Source organism: Ictidomys tridecemlineatus, chromosome 4, assembly GCF_052094955.1.
Source record: "Ictidomys tridecemlineatus isolate mIctTri1 chromosome 4, mIctTri1.hap1, whole genome shotgun sequence".
Lineage (NCBI taxonomy): Eukaryota > Metazoa > Chordata > Mammalia > Rodentia > Sciuridae > Ictidomys > Ictidomys tridecemlineatus.
The window spans coordinates 18,864,187-18,885,765 of NC_135480.1; the positions used below are offsets into that span (position 1 = coordinate 18,864,187).

Genomic DNA, 21,579 nt, shown 5'->3' on the forward strand with positions numbered 1-21,579 from the left:
GTAAGAAGTAAAAACCAGAAACCACATAAACACAGATGATGTGGCCCTTACCCTCAAGGAGCTTCTAACTGACCCCAAATGAGCAGAGACTCTCCAAGTGACACCATCTTGGCATGAGCATGGAGAAGGTACCTCATCTGGCTCATAGGAGGTGAGAATGTTTATCCAGCAAGTTAAAAAAAGGGCAGGAGAGATGATTAAAGAAGAAAAAAAATGGAACAAGTAGGAATCATGTCAGGGACGATTCAAAAGGTTTCACGACATGAAGTTTCCTCTTTCTAAAGCAACACACACCAGTGTCCGAGAAGCAGTTTTGGCAGATGATCACTGGGGTGCTGCCCTTTACACTCAGATGATGATGGAGGATCATGAGAAAACAAGAACAGCAGCAGGGGCAGAGGTACCTTCTTTGGGGGCTGGTCATCTCCCTCACACTGTGCTAGGGCACAACTTTCAAGGAGAAAGAAATTTTGTTCACTCATTTAGGGGAGTTTGGGAAGGTCCGGGAACGAGATTCATAAGTTTCAATACTTCGGAAAAGAAAGAAATGGGGTTTTTGTTTGTTTGTTTGCTTCAAACTCTATTTCCTACATTTGCTATCATCCTTCATCCTGTCAATGTGAGATATCGGGGTAATACCACTGCACCATCCTTGCCTCCCTGGAATGAATCCCACTTCATCACAGTTGAATGGTCTTTTAACTGTACTCTTGAATCTAGCTTCCAGTATTGCGGTTAAGGATTTCTGCACCTGCATTCACTGGGAATCCTGGCTCACAGACTTCTTGTTGCCATTGCTGTCCTTGTCTGGTTTCTGTATCAGGTAGAATGCTGTCCTTGTAAAACCGTTTTTGAAAATATTCTCTCCTCTTTGATTGTTTTGGGGAAAAAAATTAGATAAATTGATATTAATTATTTTTTAAATAGTAGATAGAATTCCACAGTGAGGCCATCAGGTCCTGGGCCTTTCTTTGAATGGGAAATGTTTTATCACTGATTCAGTTTCCTTATTCACTGGTGATCTGTTTAGATTTTCTCCCTTCACACTTCAATCTTGGTTGGTTTATGTGTCAAGGAATTTATTCATATCTTCTGGGTTATCCAGGCTCATGATGTCTCTTTTTATGCTTTGCATGTCTGTGGTGTCAGGTGTAATTCTCCTTCATTTCTGATATTTAGTGAGTCCTCAGTTTTTTTTCTCTAGTCACATTTCTGGTCAATTATTACTATATTCACTTCTCTGAATTCTTTCTCTGTCATCTTCTGAAGTTTACTGGGCTTCCCTAGAGGAGTTATTTTGTCAATTTTGTTTGTCTTTTCAAAAAACAAGTTCTTCCTTTTTTGATTTTTGTATTATATTTCTAGTTTCTGGGTTGTTGTGGTTTTTTTTCCTTTCTTTCTTTGATCTTTATTATTTCCTTTCCTCCACTAATTTTGGGCTCAGTATTTTCTTATTTTTCTAGTTCCTTAGGTGCAACACGGGGTTAAGATCTTTCTTCTTTTTCAATATAGTTATTTGATGCATAAACCTCCCTCGTAGAACTCTTCTTGCCATATCCCATAGGTTTGGGCATGTGATGTTGCCACTGTCATTTTTCTCAGTAATTTTTTAGTTTCCCTCTTAATATTTTTATTAAACCTCTGATTGTACAAGAGAATAATGTTTACTTTCCAAACACTTTTAAAGTTTCCAAAGTTCTTTTTTTTTTTTTTGTAGTTCTACATGGACCTTTGTTTTATTTGTTTATTTTTTTATGTAATACTGAGGATCAAACTCACTGCCTTATGCATGCTACGCAACTGCTCTGCCACTGAGCTACAGCCCCATCCTTAGTTTCCAAAGTTCTTGTTATTAATGTCTACTAGTATATTGGATTGTTACAAAAGATAAATGAGATAACTTCAGTATTCTTATATCGTTAAGACTTGTTTTGTGACCTCCCATATGATCTATGCCAGATAATGTCCCATATGCAACTGAGAAAAATGAATATTCTGAAGCTACTAGAGGAAACGTTCTATACACATCTGTTAGGTCAACTTGGTCTCAAGTACAATTCAGGTCTTTTTTTAAACTTTGGCACTTTTAATCTATCATTCCACTCACTCATGGACTGTAAAGTTTCTGCTGAGAAATCTGCTCCTGGTCATATTGTAACTACATGATATATTATTTGCTTCTTTTCTTTTAAGATTTCAAGATAATGTTTTTGCCTTTGATATTTGATGGAATATTTATAATTTGTAGAGGTAGCTTTATTAGGATTCGATATGAAAGGAGATTTTTCTACTTCTTATACCTTGATATTTATATCTTTTTCCAGGTTTGGAAAGTTTTATGCTATCGTTTATTTAAATAAGCTTTCTAAATTTTTGTATATTTTAAAATATTTTTTAGTTGTAAATGGACTTTTATTTTTTTTACTCATTTATATGTGGTGCTCAGAATAGAACCCAGTGCTTCACACAAGCCATGTAGGCACTCTACCACTGAGTCAAAACCTCAGCTCATACTTTTTTGTATTCTTCTTCTCCCTCTTGAATTCCAATGACTTGAACACTTGCTCTTTAAATGCCATTCCATAAATCCCGAAAGGATTCTTCATAACTTTTCTCTTTCTCTCTCCTCCCACTGTATATTTTCAAATAAGTTCTCCTCAAATTCCTAGATCCTTTCTTCAGCTTTGTCAGCTCTGCTAATAGTGCTGTCTAAGGCACTGGTCCTTTCACTCACTGTATTTTTCAGCTCCAGGATTTCTGTTTGATTTTGTCTATACTAGTTCAACCTTTGTGTACAGTTCCCATTTCTGGTCACTTACTACCATACTCACTTCTTTGAATTCTTTGTCTGTCATCTTCTGAAGTTTGCTGGGCTTCCCCAGGAGTTATTTTGAATTCTTCAGAATTCAAACATGCATCTCTATCTCTTTTTGTCCAGTTGCTAGCAACTGTATCTCTGGTGATATCGTGGCCTTTCTCATTATTCTTAGTTCTTGTCACTAGACATTAATATCAATGCATTTGAAATATAGGGATCATTCCAGTCTTTGAAGACTGGTTTTGTCTGCAAGGACCAGCTGCTATGTTCCCGATGCCCAGCACCACTGTGGCCACTGAAGCACTTGAGGTGTCCTCAGACTGAGACCAATTTTAAAACACCACTGATGACATAATCTCCTTAGGAACACCTAAAATTTCCTTATCTTGCCCTAGGAACAATTCGGTAGTTTGTTTAAACTGTTTTCGAAGAATAACTTTATCAATACCAAAAAGCCTCATAGAACTAACAAAATTATTGCATCACAATGAAAATAATCGACCTATTCCACATTATGAGGTAACTAGTTATACAGCTTACAAAACCTGCAGACCAGCAGTTCTTATACTTTTTTGGATTAAGGACCTATTTACCCTCTTCAAAATCAGGAATCTAGGGAGCTCCAAAATATTTTTGTGGAGATACACACTCATCCCTGTGGCTACTTTCTCCAGTTTTGTTTTGTTTTAACACATTGGGTTTCTGGGCAAGATTTGTATAATGAAATAATTTCCTAGCTTTAAAAAACAAAAAATGCTGAAGGCCACTGGTTTGATACTTGCCTATTACATGTCCAGATAGGATACTATACTAGATAGAGCTGACTTCAAGTTATGAAACCCAAAGGCCAGGTTTCCATGGCCTTCACCACCCAATGAAATCACACACCAGCCTCAATAACAAGAAAACCAACAAAGGGTCTGTTTTTCCCTTCTTACCTGGGAAGTGGGGGGAAAGGGGGGGTTCATTTGTCAAATAACTTTTTAACTTTGGGGGGTACTTTCAGCTTAAAAAAAAAAAGAAAAGAGCTAAACTTCCAGCTATAACAGGAGAATTAGGGTACCAATATCCAACGACACAATCACAAAAACTGCTTAAAATTATTTAAAGTCTGAGTGTCATCAGGCTCTTCTCTCATTTGAAACACACATGTTTTCTACAATGCATACAAAACTCTCCCACACAAAAGAAACTCCTGGGAATAGAAACACAGCACTGATTTCCGAAAAATACAAAGGGACGAAAATTTTGCAGGAGAATGGATAAAACTGGAGAATATCATGCTAAGCAAACTAAGCCAACCCCAAAAACTCAAAGGCCAAAGGTTTTCTCTCATATGCAGATGCTAATGCACATTAAGGGTGGGGCACTGGGGAAGAATAGACTTACCTTACATTAGGTAGAGGAGAGTGAAGGGAGGGGAGAGGGAAGCGAGGATAGTAGAAAGGATCCGGCATTATTACCTTATGTACATCTATGACTACACAACCAGTGTGATTCTACATCATGTCCAACCTGAAGAATGGGAAATTATACTCCATTTATGTATGATGGGTCAAAAGTGCATTCTACTGTCTCATATAACGAATTAGAACATAATAAATAAATAAATAAATAAATAACATCTTTAAAAGCTAATAATTACTGATATCATCAAAGCATACTTCTAAAGCAGTCTCCACTCCTTAAGTCTTGGCAAAACAGTAGGCATGAACCAATAATAGCAAAAGAAATTTACAAAACAAGTGGAAATAGTTAAAACTCCCCAAAATACACAGAAGCTTAAAACTGAAGGGCCCGGCCAGCTGAACTCCTGGGCTTGACACAACACACACGCTGTTCTCCTCCTCTAGCAAATGCACACCCATCTTATCACAACTGGCAACCTGAATGAACACGGTTCTGGGAGACAGAATGAGAAGAAACAGTCCGTCATCACCCCTGGGAGCCACAGAGCTCACCTGTTGTGACAGTTGTGGACGTGGGACTTCCCCACGTCTCATTGGCTATTCCTGGAGTGATGGAGAATTCATAGGAAGTTCCTGGACTTAAGCCTGTGATGGTACACTCTGTTTTATTTGTTACAATCATCCTCCAGGCGTTGTCCCTCTCATTCTTTACTGCATACGTGTACTCAGAAGCATCTCTGTCATTGTTTTTCCAGGTCAGGACCACGCTGGTTGGACTGATGGAAACAGCATCAATGCCAAACACAGGACTGGGTGCTGTTTATAGGTCATTTTCAAGAAAATAGAAAAAAAAATACATTAGAAAAATACATGAAAGTGTCAGGTCTGCTGTGTCTACTATACAAAAGCAAATCTTATAATGACAGTTTCATTTCTTTTCATTTGCCCCTTAGACTTTCCTGCAACAAAAGGCATTTAAACACATATATGCACCTGTATGAGCATGTGTCCCTCAAACAGAGGCTTCAGAATGTGGCAAAACTCATTTTGACCTTGTTGTCTGTGACTTGAACTCAGGGTTAACTCTGTCTAGCTACGGATACAAAAAAGAGATTTACGAGGGAAAATGAGTCTCTCTCCCAGGAAACTCTGCATGTAGAGAGATGGCATAGGATGCAGAAGCATGTGGTAACCATTTTTGCCAAACCTTGACATCACAAAGAAGCTCAGACATAAGAGCAGCTTTGGAATCCCAATCTGAACTTAAAGACCTGCTCCACTTGTTAGCTGTGTCACCTGCAATCTGTCCCTTGAAACACTCACTCTCTGGTGCCCCTGTTGACAGGCCTAACACACCATCAAATGCAAATGATTACTACTGGCCACCATAACATGAGGAACAAGACACCACACTTGGACATTTAGAACTCTGGGCTAAGACGCCATCCTGCTAGTCACTAACCTTGTAATTTGCCCAAAGTCATCTCATCTACCCAACATCACTTTCACCATGTATAAAATTGCAGATGTACAGAATCATAAACTACCAGAAGCCGTCATGGTTATTAACATCATTACATGTGTGCATCTTAATGATATTCAACATTAAAGAGTAACGACCAGAAACCACATAAAACACAGATGATGTGGCCCTTACCCTCAAGGAGCTTCTCACTGACCCCAAATGAGCAGGGACTTTCCAAGTGACACCATCTTGGCATGAGCATGGAGAAGGCACCTCATCTGGCTCATAGGAGGTGAGAATATTTATCCAATCAGTGAAAAAGGAAAAATGGAACGAGCAGGAATCGTCTCAGGGACCACGATTCAAAAAGTTTCATGACATGAAGTTTCCTCTTTCTAAAGCAACAAATGCCAGTGTCCGAGAAGCAGTTTTGGCAGATGACCACTGGGGTGCTGCCCTTTACAATCAGATGATGATGGTGACGAGGATCATGATAAAACAAGAACAGCTGCAGGGGTGGAGGGAGCAAGAACAGCAGCACCCTCTTTGGGGGCCGGTCGTCTCCCCCACACTGTGCTAGGGCACCATTTTCATGGAGAAAGAAATTTCCTTCACTCATAAAGGGGAGTCTGGGAAGGTCTGGGAAACAGATTCATAAGTTTCAATAGTTCAGAAAAGAAAGAAATGGGTTTCTTGTTTGTTTGTTTCAAACTCTCTTTCCTACATTTACTATCATCCTTCAGCCTGTTCATGTGAGATATCAGGGTAACTGACTTGCAGGCACCACTGCACCACCCGTTCCTCCCTGGAATGAATCCCACTTTTCAGAGTTGAATGGTCTTTTAACTCTACTCTTGAATCCACCTTCCAGCATTTGGTTAATAATTTCTGCACCTGGGTTCACTGGGAATCCTGGCTCGAAATCTTCTTGTTGCTGTTGCTGTCCTTGTGTGGTTTCTGTATCAGGTTGAATGCTGTCCTCGTAAAAACACTTTTGAAAATATTCTCTTCTCTTTGATTGTTTTGGGAAAAAAATTTAGATAAATTGATATTAGTTCTTTTTTGAATAATTAATAGAATTCCACAGTGAAGCCATCAGGTCCTGGGCCTTTCTTTGAATGGGAAATATTTTATCATTGATTCAGTTTCCTTATTCACTTATGATGTGTTTAGATTTTCTCTCTTCACACTTCAATCTTGGTTGATTTTTGTGTCAAGGAATTTATTCATATCTTCTGCTTTATCCAACCTATTGGCACATAATGGTTCATCATAATTCTTATTATGCGTTCCATGTCTGTAGTATCAGTTGTAATGTCTCCTTTCTTTCTGATATTTAGTGAATTCACACTCTTTTTTTTTTTACTGTAGCTAAAAATTTGTCAATTTTGTCTTTTCAAAAAACAAACTTTTCCTTTCGTTGATTTTTTAGTTATATTTCTAGTTGGTATCTTTTTTTTTTTCTTTCTCTGGTCTTTATTATTTCCTTTCCTCTACTAATTCTGAGCTCAGTATTTCTTATTTTTCTTGTTCCTTGTGTGCAAGACTTGTTAAGATCTTTCTTCATTTTGATATAGTTATTTGATGCATAAACCTCCATTTTAGAACTCTTCTTGCCATAACCCATAGGTTTGGGCATGTGATATTTCCACTGTCATTTTCCTCAGTAATTCTTGACTTTCACTTTTAATATTTTTATTGAACCTCTGATTGTGCAAGAGAATAATGTTTAGTTTCCATATACTTCTAAAGTTTCCAAAGTACTTTGTGTGTGTCTGTGTGGTATATCTACATAGATAAAATACCTTTATTTTATTTCTTTATTTTTTATGTGATGCTGAGGATCAAACTCAGTGCCTCATGCATGCTAGAAAAGTGCTCTGCCACTGAGCTACAGCCCAACCAACATAGTTTCCAAAACTCTCATTACTAAAGTCTACTTTGATATTCTGATGGTTAGAAAAGATGCCTGAGATAATTTCAGTATTCGTATATTGTTAAGACTTGATTAATAAACTCCCATATAATCTATGACATATAATGTCCCATATACAACCGAGAAAAATGTATATTCCGCAGCTACTCGAGGGAACATTCTATACACATCTGTTAGGTCAACATGGTCTCAAGTACAATTCAGGTCTTTTATTAAACTTTGGCACTTTTAGTCTATCATTCCACTTGCTCATGGATTGTAAAGTTTCTGCTGAAAAATCTGCTGCTGGTTATATTATAAATACATGATATATTATTTGCTTCTTTTCTTTTAAGATTTCAAGATCCTGTCTTTGCTTTTTATATTTGAAGGATTAATTATGTATAGGGGTAGCTTTATTAAAGATTTTTAATATAAATAGAGATTTTTCTTCTTATACCTTGATATTTATATCTTTTTCCAGGTTGGGAAAGTTTTATGCGATCATATCTTTAAATAAGCTTTCCAAATTTTTTATTTTTTTTAATTTTTTTTAATTGTCAATGGACCTTTGTTTTTTAATTCATTTATTTATATGTGGTGCTCAGAATTGAACCCAGTGCCTCACACAAGCCATGCAGGAACTCTATCACTGAGCCACAATCCCAGCCCATACTCTTTGTATTCTTCTTCTCCCTCTTGAATGCCAACTACTTGAACACTTGCTCTTTGGGTGCTACCCCATAAATTCCGAAAGCATCCTTCATATCTTTTCTTTCTCTCTCCTCCCACTGTATATTTTCACAATATACAAGTTCCTAGATTCTTTCTTCAGCTATATCAGCTCTGCTGATGGTGCTCTCTATGGCACTGGTCCTTTCAGTCACTGTACTTTTCAGCTCCAGGATTTCTGTTTGATTTTGTCTGTACTATTTCAACCTCTCTGTTACAGTTCCCATTTCTGGTCACTTATTACTATACTCACTTCTTTGAATTCTATCTCTGTCATCTTCTGAAGTTCACTGGGCTTCCCTAGAGAAGTTATGTTGAATTCCTCAGAACTCAAACATACATCTCTATCTCTTTTTAACAAGTTAATAGCATTTGTTATTGTATCTCTGGTGATATCAAGGCCTTTCTCATTATTCTTAGTCCTCCTGACTAGACATTAATGTCTATGCAGTTGAGAGAGAGAGATCATTCCAGACTTTATAGACTGGTTTTGTCTGCAAGGACCATCTACTTTGTTCCCAAAAACCAGCACCACTGTGGCCACTGAAGCACTTGGGGGTCTCATAACACTGAGATCAATTTTTAAAACACCTCTGATCAACATAATATCCCTAGGAACTCCTATAATTTCCCTAATTGCCAGAGGAACATTTCAGTAGTTTCTTTCAACAGCTTTAGAACAAGAATTTTATCAATACCAAATAGCCTTACAGAACTAACAAAATTATTGCATCACAATACAAATAATCTACATATTCAACATTATTAGTACTAGTTATGTAACATACAACACCTGCAGACTACCAGTTCTTACACTTTTTTAAATGAAGGACCTATTTACCTTCTTTAAAATCAGGGATCTAGAAAGCTCCAGAATACTTTTGTGAAGATACATGAGACACTCATCCTTGTGGCTCCTTTCTCTAGTTTTCTTTTGTTTTAACGCATTGGGTTTCTGGAAAAGATTTTCTTTAATGAAATAATTTCCTGGCTTTAAAACAAAATATATGTGTGGCTAGGGTGGTGGCTCAGTGATAGTGCACGCGGCTAGCATAAAAAAGGCCCTGGGTTCAATCCCAGCACCACATAAAAATAAACAAATGTATTGTGTCCAACTACAACTAAAAAAGAAATATTAAAAAAAATACTGAAGGCCACTGGTTTGATATTTGCCTATGACATATCCAGATAGGATAATTTCAAGTTGTGTAACCCAAAGGCTGGGTTTCTAAACACTTCACCAGCCAATGAATCACACACCAGCCTCAACATCCAGAAAACCAAAAAAGATCCTGTTCTCCTTTATTTCCAAAAAAAAAAAAAAAAAAACTGCTCATTTGTCAAATACTTTTTACTATTTTTTTTTGGTTACTTTCACCTTAGAAAAAAAAATTAAAAGCCTACACTTCCAGCTATAACAAGAGACTTAGGGTACTGATATCCAAACTACGCCATAATCTAAACTGCCTAATATTATCTAAAGTCTAAATGTCATCAGGCCCTTCTGTCATTTGAAACACACATGTTTTTCTACAATGCATACCAAACTCTCCCACATAAAAGGAACTCCTGGGAATACAAAAACAGCATTGATTTCCTGAAGATACAAAATTCCATCATTTGCGGGTAAACGAATGGAACTGGAGAATACCATGCTAAGCAAAATAAGCCAACCCCAAAAACTCAAAGGCCAAAGGTTTTCTCGTATTGCAGATGCTAATGCACATTAAGGGTGGGGCACTTGGGAAGAATAGACTTACCTTACATTAGGTAGAGGAGAGTGAAGGGAGGGGAGAGGGAAAAAAGGATAGTAGAAAGGATCCGGCATTATTACCTTATGTACATCTATGACTACACAACCAGTGTGATTCTACATCATGTCCAACCTGAAGAATGGGAAATTATACTCCACTTATGTATGATGGGTCAAAAGTGCATTCTACTGTCTCATATAACAAATTAGAACATAATAAATAAATAAATAACATCTTTAAAAGCTAATAATTACTGATATCATCAAAGCATACTTCTAAAGCAGTCTCCGCTCCTTAAGCCTTGGCAAAACAGTAGGCATGAACCAATAATAGCAAAAGAAATTTTGAAAACAAAACACGTGGAAATACTTAAAATTCCCCAAAACACACAGAAGCTTAATACTAAAGGGTCTGGTCAGCTGAACTCCTGGGCTTGACACAACACACATGCTGTTCTCCTCCTCTAGCCAATGCACACCCATCTTATCACATCTGGTAACCTGAATGGACAAGGTTCCAGGAGACAGAATGAGAAGAAACAGTCCGTCATCACCCCTGGGAGCCACAGAGCTCACCTGTTGTGACAGTTTTGGATGTGGGACTTCCCCACGTCTCATTGGCTATTCCTGGAGTGATGGAGAATTCATAGGAAGTTCCTGGACTTAAGCCTGTGATGGTACACTCTGTTTTATTTGTTACAATCATCCTCCAGGCGTTGTCCCTCTCATTCTTTACTGCATACGTGTACTCAGAAGCATCTATGTCACTGTTTTTCCAGGTCAGGACCACGCTGGTTGGACTGATAAAAACAGCATCAATGCCAAAAACAGGACTGGGTGCTGTTTATAGGTTGTTTTCAAGGACAAAGAAAAGAAAATACGTTCGAAAAATACATGTCAGTGTCAGGTCTGCTGTGTCCGCTGTACAAAAGCAAATCTTACAATGTCAGTTTCATTTCTCTTCATTTGCCCCTTACACTTTCCTGCAACAAAGGGCATTTAAATACAAATATGCACCTGTATATTTTTGTGTCGAGGGGTTTATTCATATCTTCTGCATTTTCCACCTGTTGGCACATAATGGCTCATGATGTCTCTTATTATGCTTTGCATGTCTGTAGTGTCAGTTGTAATGTCTCCTTCATATCTGATATTTACTGAGTTCACAGCCTTTTTTTCTCTAGTCACTTTTCTGGTCACTTGTTACTATACTCACTTCTTTGAATTCTTTCTCTGTTCTCTTCTGAAGTTCACTGAGCTCCGCCATAGGAGTTATTTTGTCAATTTTGTTTCTCTTTTCAGAAACAAGTTTTTCCTTTTGTTGATTTTTGAATTAATTTCTAGTTTCTGTTTTTTTCTTTTTCTTTTTCCTTTCTCTGATCTTTATTACTTTCTTTCCTCTACTAACTCTGCGCTCAGTATTTTCTTATTTTTCTGGTTCCTTAGGTGAAACACCGGGCTAAGATCTTTCTTCTTTTTTGATATAGTTATTTGATGCATAAACCTCCATTTCAGAACTCTTCTAGCCATATCCATTAGGTTTGGGCATGCAGTGTTTCCATTTTAATTTTTGTCATTTTAATATTTTTATGGAACCTCTGATTGTACAAGAGAATAATGTTTAGTTTCCATACACTTCTAATTTCCAAAGTTCTTTTTGTGTGTGTTTTTGTGTGTGTTTGTGTGGTATTGCTACATAGACAGAATGCCTTTATTTTATTTGTTTATTTTTTATGTGATGCTGAGGATCAAACTCAGTGCCTCACACATGCTAGGCAAGCGCTCTGCCACTGAGCTACAGCCCCACCCCATAGCTTCCAAAATTCTTGTTACTAATGTCTACTTTTATATTGTGATGGTTAGAAACGATGCCCGAGATCATTTCAGTATTCGTATATTCTTAAGACTTCTTTAGTAACCTCCCATATGATCTATGCCAGATAATGTCCCATATGCAACTGAGAAAAATGTATATTCTACAGCTACTAGAGGGAATGTTCTATACACATCCGTTAGGTCAACTTGGTCTCAAGTACAGTTCAGGTCTTTTTGTAAACTTTGGCACTTTTAATCTATCATTCCACTCGCTCATGGACTGTAACGTTTCTGCTGAGAAATCTGCTCCTGGTCATATTATAACTACATGATATATTATATGCTTCTTTTAAGATTTCAAGATCCTGTCTTTACCTTTTATATTTGATGGATTAATTATGTGTAGGGGTAGCTTTCTTAGGATTCGATAGGAATAGAGATTTTTCTTCTTATACCTTGATATTTATATCTTTTTCCAGGTTTGGAAAGTTTTATGCTATCATTTATTTAAATAAGATTACTTAATTTTTTTATTTTTTGAATGATTTTTAGTTTTCAATGAACCTTCATATTTAATTTATTTATTTATTTATTTATTTGTGGTGCTCAGAACCCAGTGCCTCACACAAGCCATGCAGGAACTCTATCACTGAGCCACAATCCCAGCCCATACTCTTTTGTATTCTTCTTCTCCCTCTTGCATGCCAATGACTCGAACACTCGCTCTTTGGGTGCTATCCCATAAAACCCGAAAGCATTCTGCATAGCTCTTCTTTCTCTCTCCTCCCACTGCATATTTTCACAATATACAAGTTCCTAGATTCTTTCTTCAGCTTTATCAGCTCTGCTGATGGTGCTCTCTATGGCACTGGTCCTTTCAGTCACTGTACTTTTCAGCTCCAGGATTTCTGTTTGATTTTGTCTGTACTATTTCAACCTCTCTGTTACAGTTCCCATTTCTGGTCACTTATTACTATACTCTCTTCTTTGAATTCTATCTCTGTCATCTTCTGAAGTTCACTGGGCTTCCCTAGAGGAGTTATTTTGAATTCCTCAGAATTCAAACATACATCTCTATATCTTTTTATCCAGTTAATAGCACTTGTTTTGGTATCTCGGTGATATCATGGCCTTTCTCGTTATTCTTAGTCCTCATGAGTAGACATTAATGTGTATGCATGTGAAACATAGGGATCATTCCAGTCTTTGTAGACTGGTTTTGTCTGCAAGGACCATCTGCTATGTTCCCAAAAACCAGCACCACTGTGGCCACTGAAGCTCTTAGGGGTCTCCTGAGACTGACACCAATTTTTAAAACACCACTATGAACATAATCTCCCTAGGAACTCCTAAAATTTCCCTAATTGCCCTAGGAACAATTCAGTAGTTTGTTTAAACTGCTTTCAAACAAGCATTTTATCAATACCAAATAGCCTTACAGAACTAACAAAATTATTGCATCACAATGAAAATAATCGACCTAGTCCACGTTATGAGGTAACTAGTTATATAACTTACAAAACCTGCAGATCAGCAGTTCTTATACTTCTCTGGATTAAGGACCTATTTACATTCTTTAAAATCAGGAATCTAGGGAGCTCCAGAATACTTTTGTGAACATACATGAGACACACATCCCTATGGCTCATTTCATTTGTTTTCTTTTGTTTTAATGAATTGGGTTTCTAAAAAAGATTTTCTTTAATGAAATAATTTCCTACCTTTAACATACAAAAAAAAAAAATGCGTGGCTAGGGTTGTGGCTCAGTGATAGAGCACACGCCTAGCATAGGAAAGGCCCTGGGTTCAATCCCAGCACCACATAAAAATAAACAAACGTATTGTGTTCAACTACAATTAAAAAAAATATATTAAAAAAAAAATGCTGAAAGCCACTGGTCTGATATTTGCCTATTACATGTCCAGATAGAATAATATCAAGCTGTGTAACACAAAGGCCGGGTTTCCAAACACTTCACCAGCCAATGAGTCACACTCCAGCCTCAACATCCAGAAAACAAACAAAGATCCTGTTCTCCCTTCTTACCTGGACAAAAAATAAACTAAAAAAAAAAAAAAAAACCTGCTCATTTCTAAAATACTTTTTAATTGGGGGCGGGGTTACTTTCAGCTTAATAAAAAAAAAAAAGGAAAAGACCTAAACTTCCAGCTATAACAAGAGACTTAGGGTACTGATGTCCAAGCTACACCATCATCTAAACTGCCTAATATTATCTAAAGTCTAAATGTCATCAAGCTCTTCTGTCATTTGAAACAAACATGTTTTTCTACAATGCATACCAAACTCTCCCACACAAAAGGAACTCCTGGGAATACAAAAACAGCATTGATTTCCTGAAGATACAAAATTCCATCATTTGCGGGTAAACAAATGGAACTGGAGAATATCATGCTAAGCAAAATAAGCCACCCCCAAAAACTCAAAGGCCAAAGGTTTTCTCTCATATGCAGATGCTAATGCACATTAAGGGTGGGCCACTTGGGAAGAATAGACTTACCTTACATTAGGTAGAGGAGAGTGAAGGGAGGGGAGAGGGAAGCGAGGATAGTAGAAAGGATCCGGTACTATTACCTTATGTACATCTATGACTACACAACCAGTGTGATTCTACATCATGTCCAACCTGAAGAATGGGAAATTATACTCCACTTATGTATGATGGGTCAAAAGTGCATTCTACTGTCTCATATAACAAATTAGAACATAATAAATAAATAAATAACATCTTTAAAAGCTAATAATTACTGATATCATCAAAGCATACTTCTAAAGCAGTCTCCGCTCCTTAAGCCTTGGCAAAACAGTAGGCATGAACCAATAACAGCAAAAGAAATTTTGAAAACAAAACAGGTGGAAATAGTTAAAACTCCCCAAAACACACAGAAGCTTAATACTGAAGGGTCTGGCCAGCTGAACTCCTGGGCTTGACAGGACACACATGCTGTTCTCCTCCTCTAGCCAATGCACACCCATCTTATCACAACTGGCAACCTGAATGGACAAGGTTCCAGGAGACAGAATGAGAAGAAACAGTCTGTCATCACCCCTGGGAGCCACAGAGCTCACCTGTTGTGACAGTTTTGGACGTGGGACTTCCCCACGTCTCATTGGCTATTCCTGGAGTGATGGAGAATTCATAGGAAGTTCCTGGACTTAAGCCTGTGATGGTACGCTCTGTTTTATTTGTTACAATCATCCTCCAGGCGTTGTCCCTCTCATTCTTTACTGCATAGGTGTACTCAGAAGCATCTCTGTCATTGTTTTTCCAGGTCAGGACCACGCTGGTTGGACTGATGGAAACAGCATCAATGCCAAAAACAGGACTTGGTGCTGTTTATAGGTTGTTTTCAAAGACAAAGAAAAGAAAATACGTTCGAAAATACATGTCAGTGTCAGGTCTGCTGTGTCCGCTGTACAAAAGCAAATCTTACAATGTCAGTTTCATTTCTCTTCATTTGCCCCTTACACTTTCCTGCAACAAAGGGGCATTTAAATACAAATATGCACCTGTATATTTTTGTGTCGAGGGGTTTATTCATATCTTCTGCGTTATCCACCTGTTGGCACATAATGGCTCATGATGTCTCTTATTATGCTTTGCATGTCTGTAGTGTCAGTTGTAATGTCTCCTTCATATCTGATATTTACTGAGTTCACAGCCTTTTTTTCTCTAGTCACTTTTCTGGTCACTTGTTACTATACTCACTTCTTTGAATTCTTTCTCTGTCCTCTTCTGAAGTTCACTGAGCTCTGCCATAGGAGTTATTTTGTCAATTTTGTTTCTCTTTTCAAAAACCAGTTTTTCCTTTTGTTGATTTTTGAATTATATTTCTAGTTTCTGTTTTTTTTTCTTTTTCTTTTTCCTTTCTGATCTTTATTATTTTCTTTCCTCTACTAACTCTGGGCACAGTATTTTCTTATTTTTCTGGTTCCGTAGGTGAAACAACGGGCTAAGATCTTTCTTCTTTTTTGATACAGTTATTTGATGCATAAACCTCCATTTTAGAACTCTTCTAGCCATATCCATTAGGTTTGGGCATGCAGTGTTTCCATTTTCATTTTTCTCACTAACTTTTTCTTTCCCTTTTAATATTTTTATGGAACCTCTGATTGTACAAGACAATAATGTTTAGTTTCCATACACTTCTAATTTCCAAAATTCTTTTTGTGTGTGTTTTTGTGTGTGTTTGTGTCTTATTTCTACATAGACAGAATGCCTTTATATTATTTATTTTTTATGTAATCCTGAGGATCAAACTCAGTGCCTCATACATGCTAGGCAAGCGCTCTGCCACTGAGCTACAGCCCCACCCCATAGTTTCCAAAATTCTTGTTACTAATGTCTACTTTTATGTTGTGATGGTTACAAATGATGCCTGAGATCGTTTCAGTATTCTTATATTCTTAAGACTTCTTTAGTAACCTCCCATATGATCTATGCCAGATAATGTCCCATATGCAACTGAGAAAAATGTATATTCTGCAGCTACTAGAGGGAATGTTCTATACACATCCGTTAGGTCAACTTGATTTCAAGTACAGTTCAGGTTTTTTTTAAACTTTGGCACTTTTAATCTATCATTCCACTCGCTCATGGACTGTAACGTTTCTGCTGAGAAATCTGCTCCTGGTCATATTATAAAAACATGATATATTATATGCTTCTTTTAAGATTTCAAGATCCTGTCTTTACCTTTTATATTTGATGGATTAATTATGTGTAGGGGTAGCTTTCTTAGGATTCGATAGGAATAGAGATTTTTCTTCTTATACCTTGATATTTATATCTTTTTTCCAGGTTTGGAAAGTTTTATGCTATCATTTATTTAAATAAGATTACTAAATTTTTTTATTTTTTGAATAATTTTTAGTTGTCAATGGACCTTTATATTTAATTTATTTATTTATATGTGGTGCTCAGAATTGAACCCAGTGCCTCACACAAGCCATGCAGGAACTCTATCACTGAGCCACAATCCCAGCCCATACTCTTTTGTATTCTTCTTCTCCCTCTTGCATGCCAATGACTCGAACACTCGCTCTTTGGGTGCTATCCCATAATACCCGAAAGCATTCTTCATAGCTCTTCTTTCTCTCTCCTCCCACTGTATATTTTCACAGTATACAAGTTCCTAGATTCTTTCTTCAGCTTTATCAGCTCTGCTGATGGTGCTCTCTATGGCACTGGTCCTTTCAGTCACTGTACTTTTCAGCTCCAGGATTTCTGTTTGATTTTGTCTGTACTATTTCAACCTCTCTGTTACAGTTCCCATTTCTGGTCACTTATTACTATACTCTCTTCTTTGAATTCTATCTCTGTCATCTTCTGAAGTTCACTGGGCTTCCCTAGAGGAGTTATTTTGAATTCCTCAGAATTCAAACATACATCTCTATCTCTTTTTATCCAGTTAATAGCACTTGTTTTTATATCTCGGTGATATCATGGCATTTCTCGTTATTCTCAGTCCTCATGAGTAGACATTAATCTGTATGCATTTGAAACATAGGGATCATTTCAGTCTTTGTAGACTGGTTTTGTCTGCAAGGACCATCTGCTATGTTCCCAAAAACCAGCACCACTGTGGCCACTGAAGCTCTTGGGGGTCTCCTGAGACTGACACCAATTTTTAAAACATCACTGATGAACATAATCCCCTAGGAACTCCTAAAATTTCCCTAATTGCTCTAGGAACAATTCAGGAGTTTGTTAAACTGCTTTCGAACAAGCATTTTATCAATACCAAATAGCCTTACAGAACTAACAAAATTATTGCATCACAATGAAAATAATCGACCTAGTCCACGTTATGAGGTAACTAGTTATATAACTTACAAAACCTGCAGACCAGCAGTTCTTATACTTTTTTCAATTAAGGACCTATTTACCTTCTTTGAAATCAGGGTTCTAGGGATCTCCAGAATACTTTTGTGAAGATACCTGAGACACTCATCCTTGTGGCTCCTTTCTCTAGTTTTCTTTTGTTTTAACGAATTGGGTTTCTGGAAAAGATTTTCTTTAATGAAATAATTTCCTAGCTTTAAAAAAAAAAATTATGTGTGGCTAGGGTAGTGGATCAGTGATAGAGCACGCGCCTAGCATAAGAAAGGCCCTGGGTTCAATCCCAGCACCACATAAAAATAAACAAACGTATTGTGTCCAACTACAACTGAAAGAGAATTATTAAAAAAAAATTCTGAAGGCCACTGGTTTGATATTTGCCTATTACATGTCCAGACAGAATAATATCAAGTTGTGTAACCCAAAGGCTGGGTTTCCAAACACTTCACCAGCCAATGAGTCACACTCCAGCCTCAACATCCAGAAAACAAACAAAGATCCTTTTCTCCCTTCTTACCTGGACCAAAAAAAAAAAAAAAAACCTGCTCATTTGTCAAATACTTTTTAATTGGGGGCGGGTTACTTTCAGCTTCAAAAAAAAAAGGAAAAGAGCTAAACTTCCAGCTATAACAAGAGACTTAGGGTACTGATGTCCAAGCTACGTCATAATCTAAACTGCCTAATATTATCTAAAGTCTAAATGAAATCAGGCTCTTCTGTCATTTGAAACACACATGTTTTTCTACAATGCATACAAAACTCTCCCACACAAAAGAAACTCCTGGGAATACAAAAACAGCATTGATTTCCTGAAGATACAAAATTCCATCATTTGCGGGTAAATGAATGGAACTAAAGAATATCATGCTAAGCAAAATAAGCCAACCCCAAAAACTCAAAGGCCAAAGGTTTTCTCTCATATGCAGATGCTAATGCACATTAAGGGTGGGGCACTGGGGAAGAATAGACTTACCTTACATTAGGTAGAGGAGAGTGAAGGGAGGGGAGAGGGAAGTGAGGATAGTAGAAAGGATCCGGCATTATTACCTTATGTACATACATGACTACACAACCAGTGTGATTCTACATCATGTCCAACCTGAAGAATGGGAAATTATAAACCGCTTATGTATGATGGGTCAAAAGTGCATTCTACTATCTCATATAACAAATTAGAACACAATAAATAAATAAATAACATCTTTAAAAGCTAATAATTACTGATATCATCAAAGCATACTTCTAAAGCAGTCTCCGCTACTTAAGTCTTGGCAAAACAGTAGGCATGAACTAATAACAGCAAAAGAAATTTTGAAAACAAAACAGGTGGAAATAGTTAAAACTCCCCAAAACACGTAGAAGCTTAATACTGAAGGGTCTGGCAAGCTGAACTCCTGGGCTTTACACGACACACACGCTGTTCTCCTCCTCTAGCAAATGCACACCCATCTTATCACAACTGGTAACCTGAATGGACAAGGTTCCAGGAGACAGAATGAGAAGAAACAGTCCGTCATCACCCCTGGGAGCCACAGAGCTCACCTGTTGTGACAGTTTTGGACGTGGGACTTCCCCATGTCTCATTGGCTATTCCTGGAGTGATGGAGAATTCATAGGAAGTTCCTGGACTTAAGCCTGTGATGGTACACTCTGTTTTATTTGTTACAATCATCCTCCAGGCGTTGTCCCTCTCATTCTTTACTGCATACGTGTACTCAGAAGCATCTCTGTCATTGTTTTTCCAGGTCAGGACCACGCTGGTTGGACTGATGGAAACAGCATCAATGCCAAACACAGGACTGGGTGCTGTTTATAGGTTGTTTTCAAGGACAAAGAAAAAAGAATACGTTCGAAAAATACATGTAAGTGTCAGGTCTGCTGTGTCTGCTGTTCAAAAGCAAATCTTACAATGTCATTTTCATTTCTCTTCATTTGCCCCTTACACTTTCCGGCAACAAAAGGCATTTAAACACACATATGCACCTGTATGAGCATGTGTCCGTCAAACAGAGCCTATTAAATGAGGCAAAACTCATAGAGGTTGGCCTTGTTGTCTGTGACTTGAACTCACGGTTATCTATGTCTCGAAGCGGATACAAAAAGAGCTGTAAGAGGCAAAGGAGTCTCTCTCCCAATTCTCAGGACACTCTGCATTTAGAGAGATTGTATAGGATGCACAAGCATGTGGTAACCATTTTGCCAAACCTTCCCATCACAAGAAAGCTCTCACGTACGAGTAGCTCTTGGAATCCCAATCTGAACTTAAAGACCTGCTCCACTTGTTAGCAGTGTCACCTGCAATCTGTCCCTTGAAACACTCACTCTCTGGTTCCCCTGTTGACAGGTCTAACACACCATCAAATGATAATGATTACTACTGGCCACCATAACATGAGGAGCAAGACACCAGACTTGGACATTTAGAACTCTGATCTAAGACGCCCTCCTGCTAGTCACTAGCCTTCTAATTTGCTCAACGTCATCTCATCTACCCAACATTACTTTCACCGTCTATAAAATTGCAGATGTACAGAATCATAAATTAACAAAACCTGTCATGGTTATTAACATTAAGGAGTAACAACCATAAACCGAGTAAAATACAGATGATGTGGCCTTTATTCTCAAGGAGCTTCTAACTGACCCCAAATGAGCAGAGACTTTCCAAGTGACACCATCTTGGCATGAGCATGGAGAAGTCACGTCATCTGGCTATAGGAGGTGAGAATATTTATCCAATCAGTGAATAAGGGCAGGTGAGGTGATAAAGAGAAGAAAAAAATGGAACGAGCAGGAATTATCTCAGGGACGACGATTCAAAAAGTTTCATGACATGAAGTTTCCTCTTTCTAAAGCAACACATGCCAGTGTCAGAGAAGCCGTTTTGGCAGATGACCACTGGGGTGCTGCCCTTTACAATCAGATGATGATGGTGACGAGGATCATGATAAAACAAGAACAGCTGCAGGGGCAGAGGGAGCAAGAACAGCAGCACCCTCTTTGGGGACCAGTCGTCTCCCCCACACTGTGCTAGGGCACCATTTTCATGGAGAAAGAAATTTCCTTCACTCATAAAGGGGAATCTGGTAAGGTTTGCGAAACAGATTCATAAGTTTCAATAGTTCAGAAAAGAAAGAAATGGGTTTCTTGTTTGTTTGTTTCAAACTCTCTTTCCTACATTTGCTATCATCCTTCAGCCTGTTCATGTGAGATATCAGGGTAACTGACTGGCAGACACCACTTCACCATCCTTGCCTCGATGGAATGAATCCCACTTTTCACAGTTGAATGGTCTTTTAACTCTACTCTTGAATCCAGCTTTCAGCATTCGGTTAAGGTTTTCTGCACCTGGGTTCCCTAGGAATCCTGGCTCGAAGGCTTCTTGTTGCTGTTGCTGTCCTTGTCTGGTTTCTGTATCAGATTGAATGCTGTCCTCGTAAAAACACTTTTGAAAATATTCTCTCCTCTTTGATTGTTTTGGGAAAAAAAATTCAGATAAATTGATATTATTTCTTTTTTGAATAATTAATAGAATTCCACATTGAAGCCATCAGGTCCTGGGCCTTTCTTTGAATGGGAAATGTTTTGTCACTGATTCAGTTTCCTTATTCACTGGTGATCTGTTTAGATTTTCTCTCTTCACACTTCAATCTTGGTTGATTTTTTTTTGTCAAGGAATTTACACATAGCCTCTGCTTTATCCAACCTATTGGCACATAATGGTTCATCATGTCTCTTATTATGTTTTGCATGTCTGTAGTGTCAGTTGTAATGTCTCCTTCATTTCTGATATTTAGTGAGTTCACAGTCT

The 21,579-nt window shown here is 37.7% G+C and overlaps 1 protein-coding gene across 3 annotated transcripts in view; it reads right to left on the reverse strand.

The window, feature by feature from the left end:
- Ptprj (protein tyrosine phosphatase receptor type J) overlaps window positions 1-21,579 on the reverse strand; it is a 180,847-nt gene that overhangs the window by 46,053 nt on the left and 113,215 nt on the right. For 2 of the 3 annotated variants that reach the window (XM_078046007.1, XM_078046009.1), the window contains exons 4-7: window positions 19,311-19,574; window positions 14,996-15,259; window positions 10,669-10,932; window positions 4,780-5,043 (exon numbers count right to left, since the gene is read on the reverse strand). In XM_078046007.1, the coding sequence (XP_077902133.1) occupies window positions 4,780-5,043; window positions 10,669-10,932; window positions 14,996-15,259; window positions 19,311-19,574 (1,056 nt within the window). The remainder of the gene's footprint in view (window positions 1-4,779; window positions 5,044-10,668; window positions 10,933-14,995; window positions 15,260-19,310; window positions 19,575-21,579) is intronic. The other variant, XM_078046008.1, reaches the window with a different exon arrangement.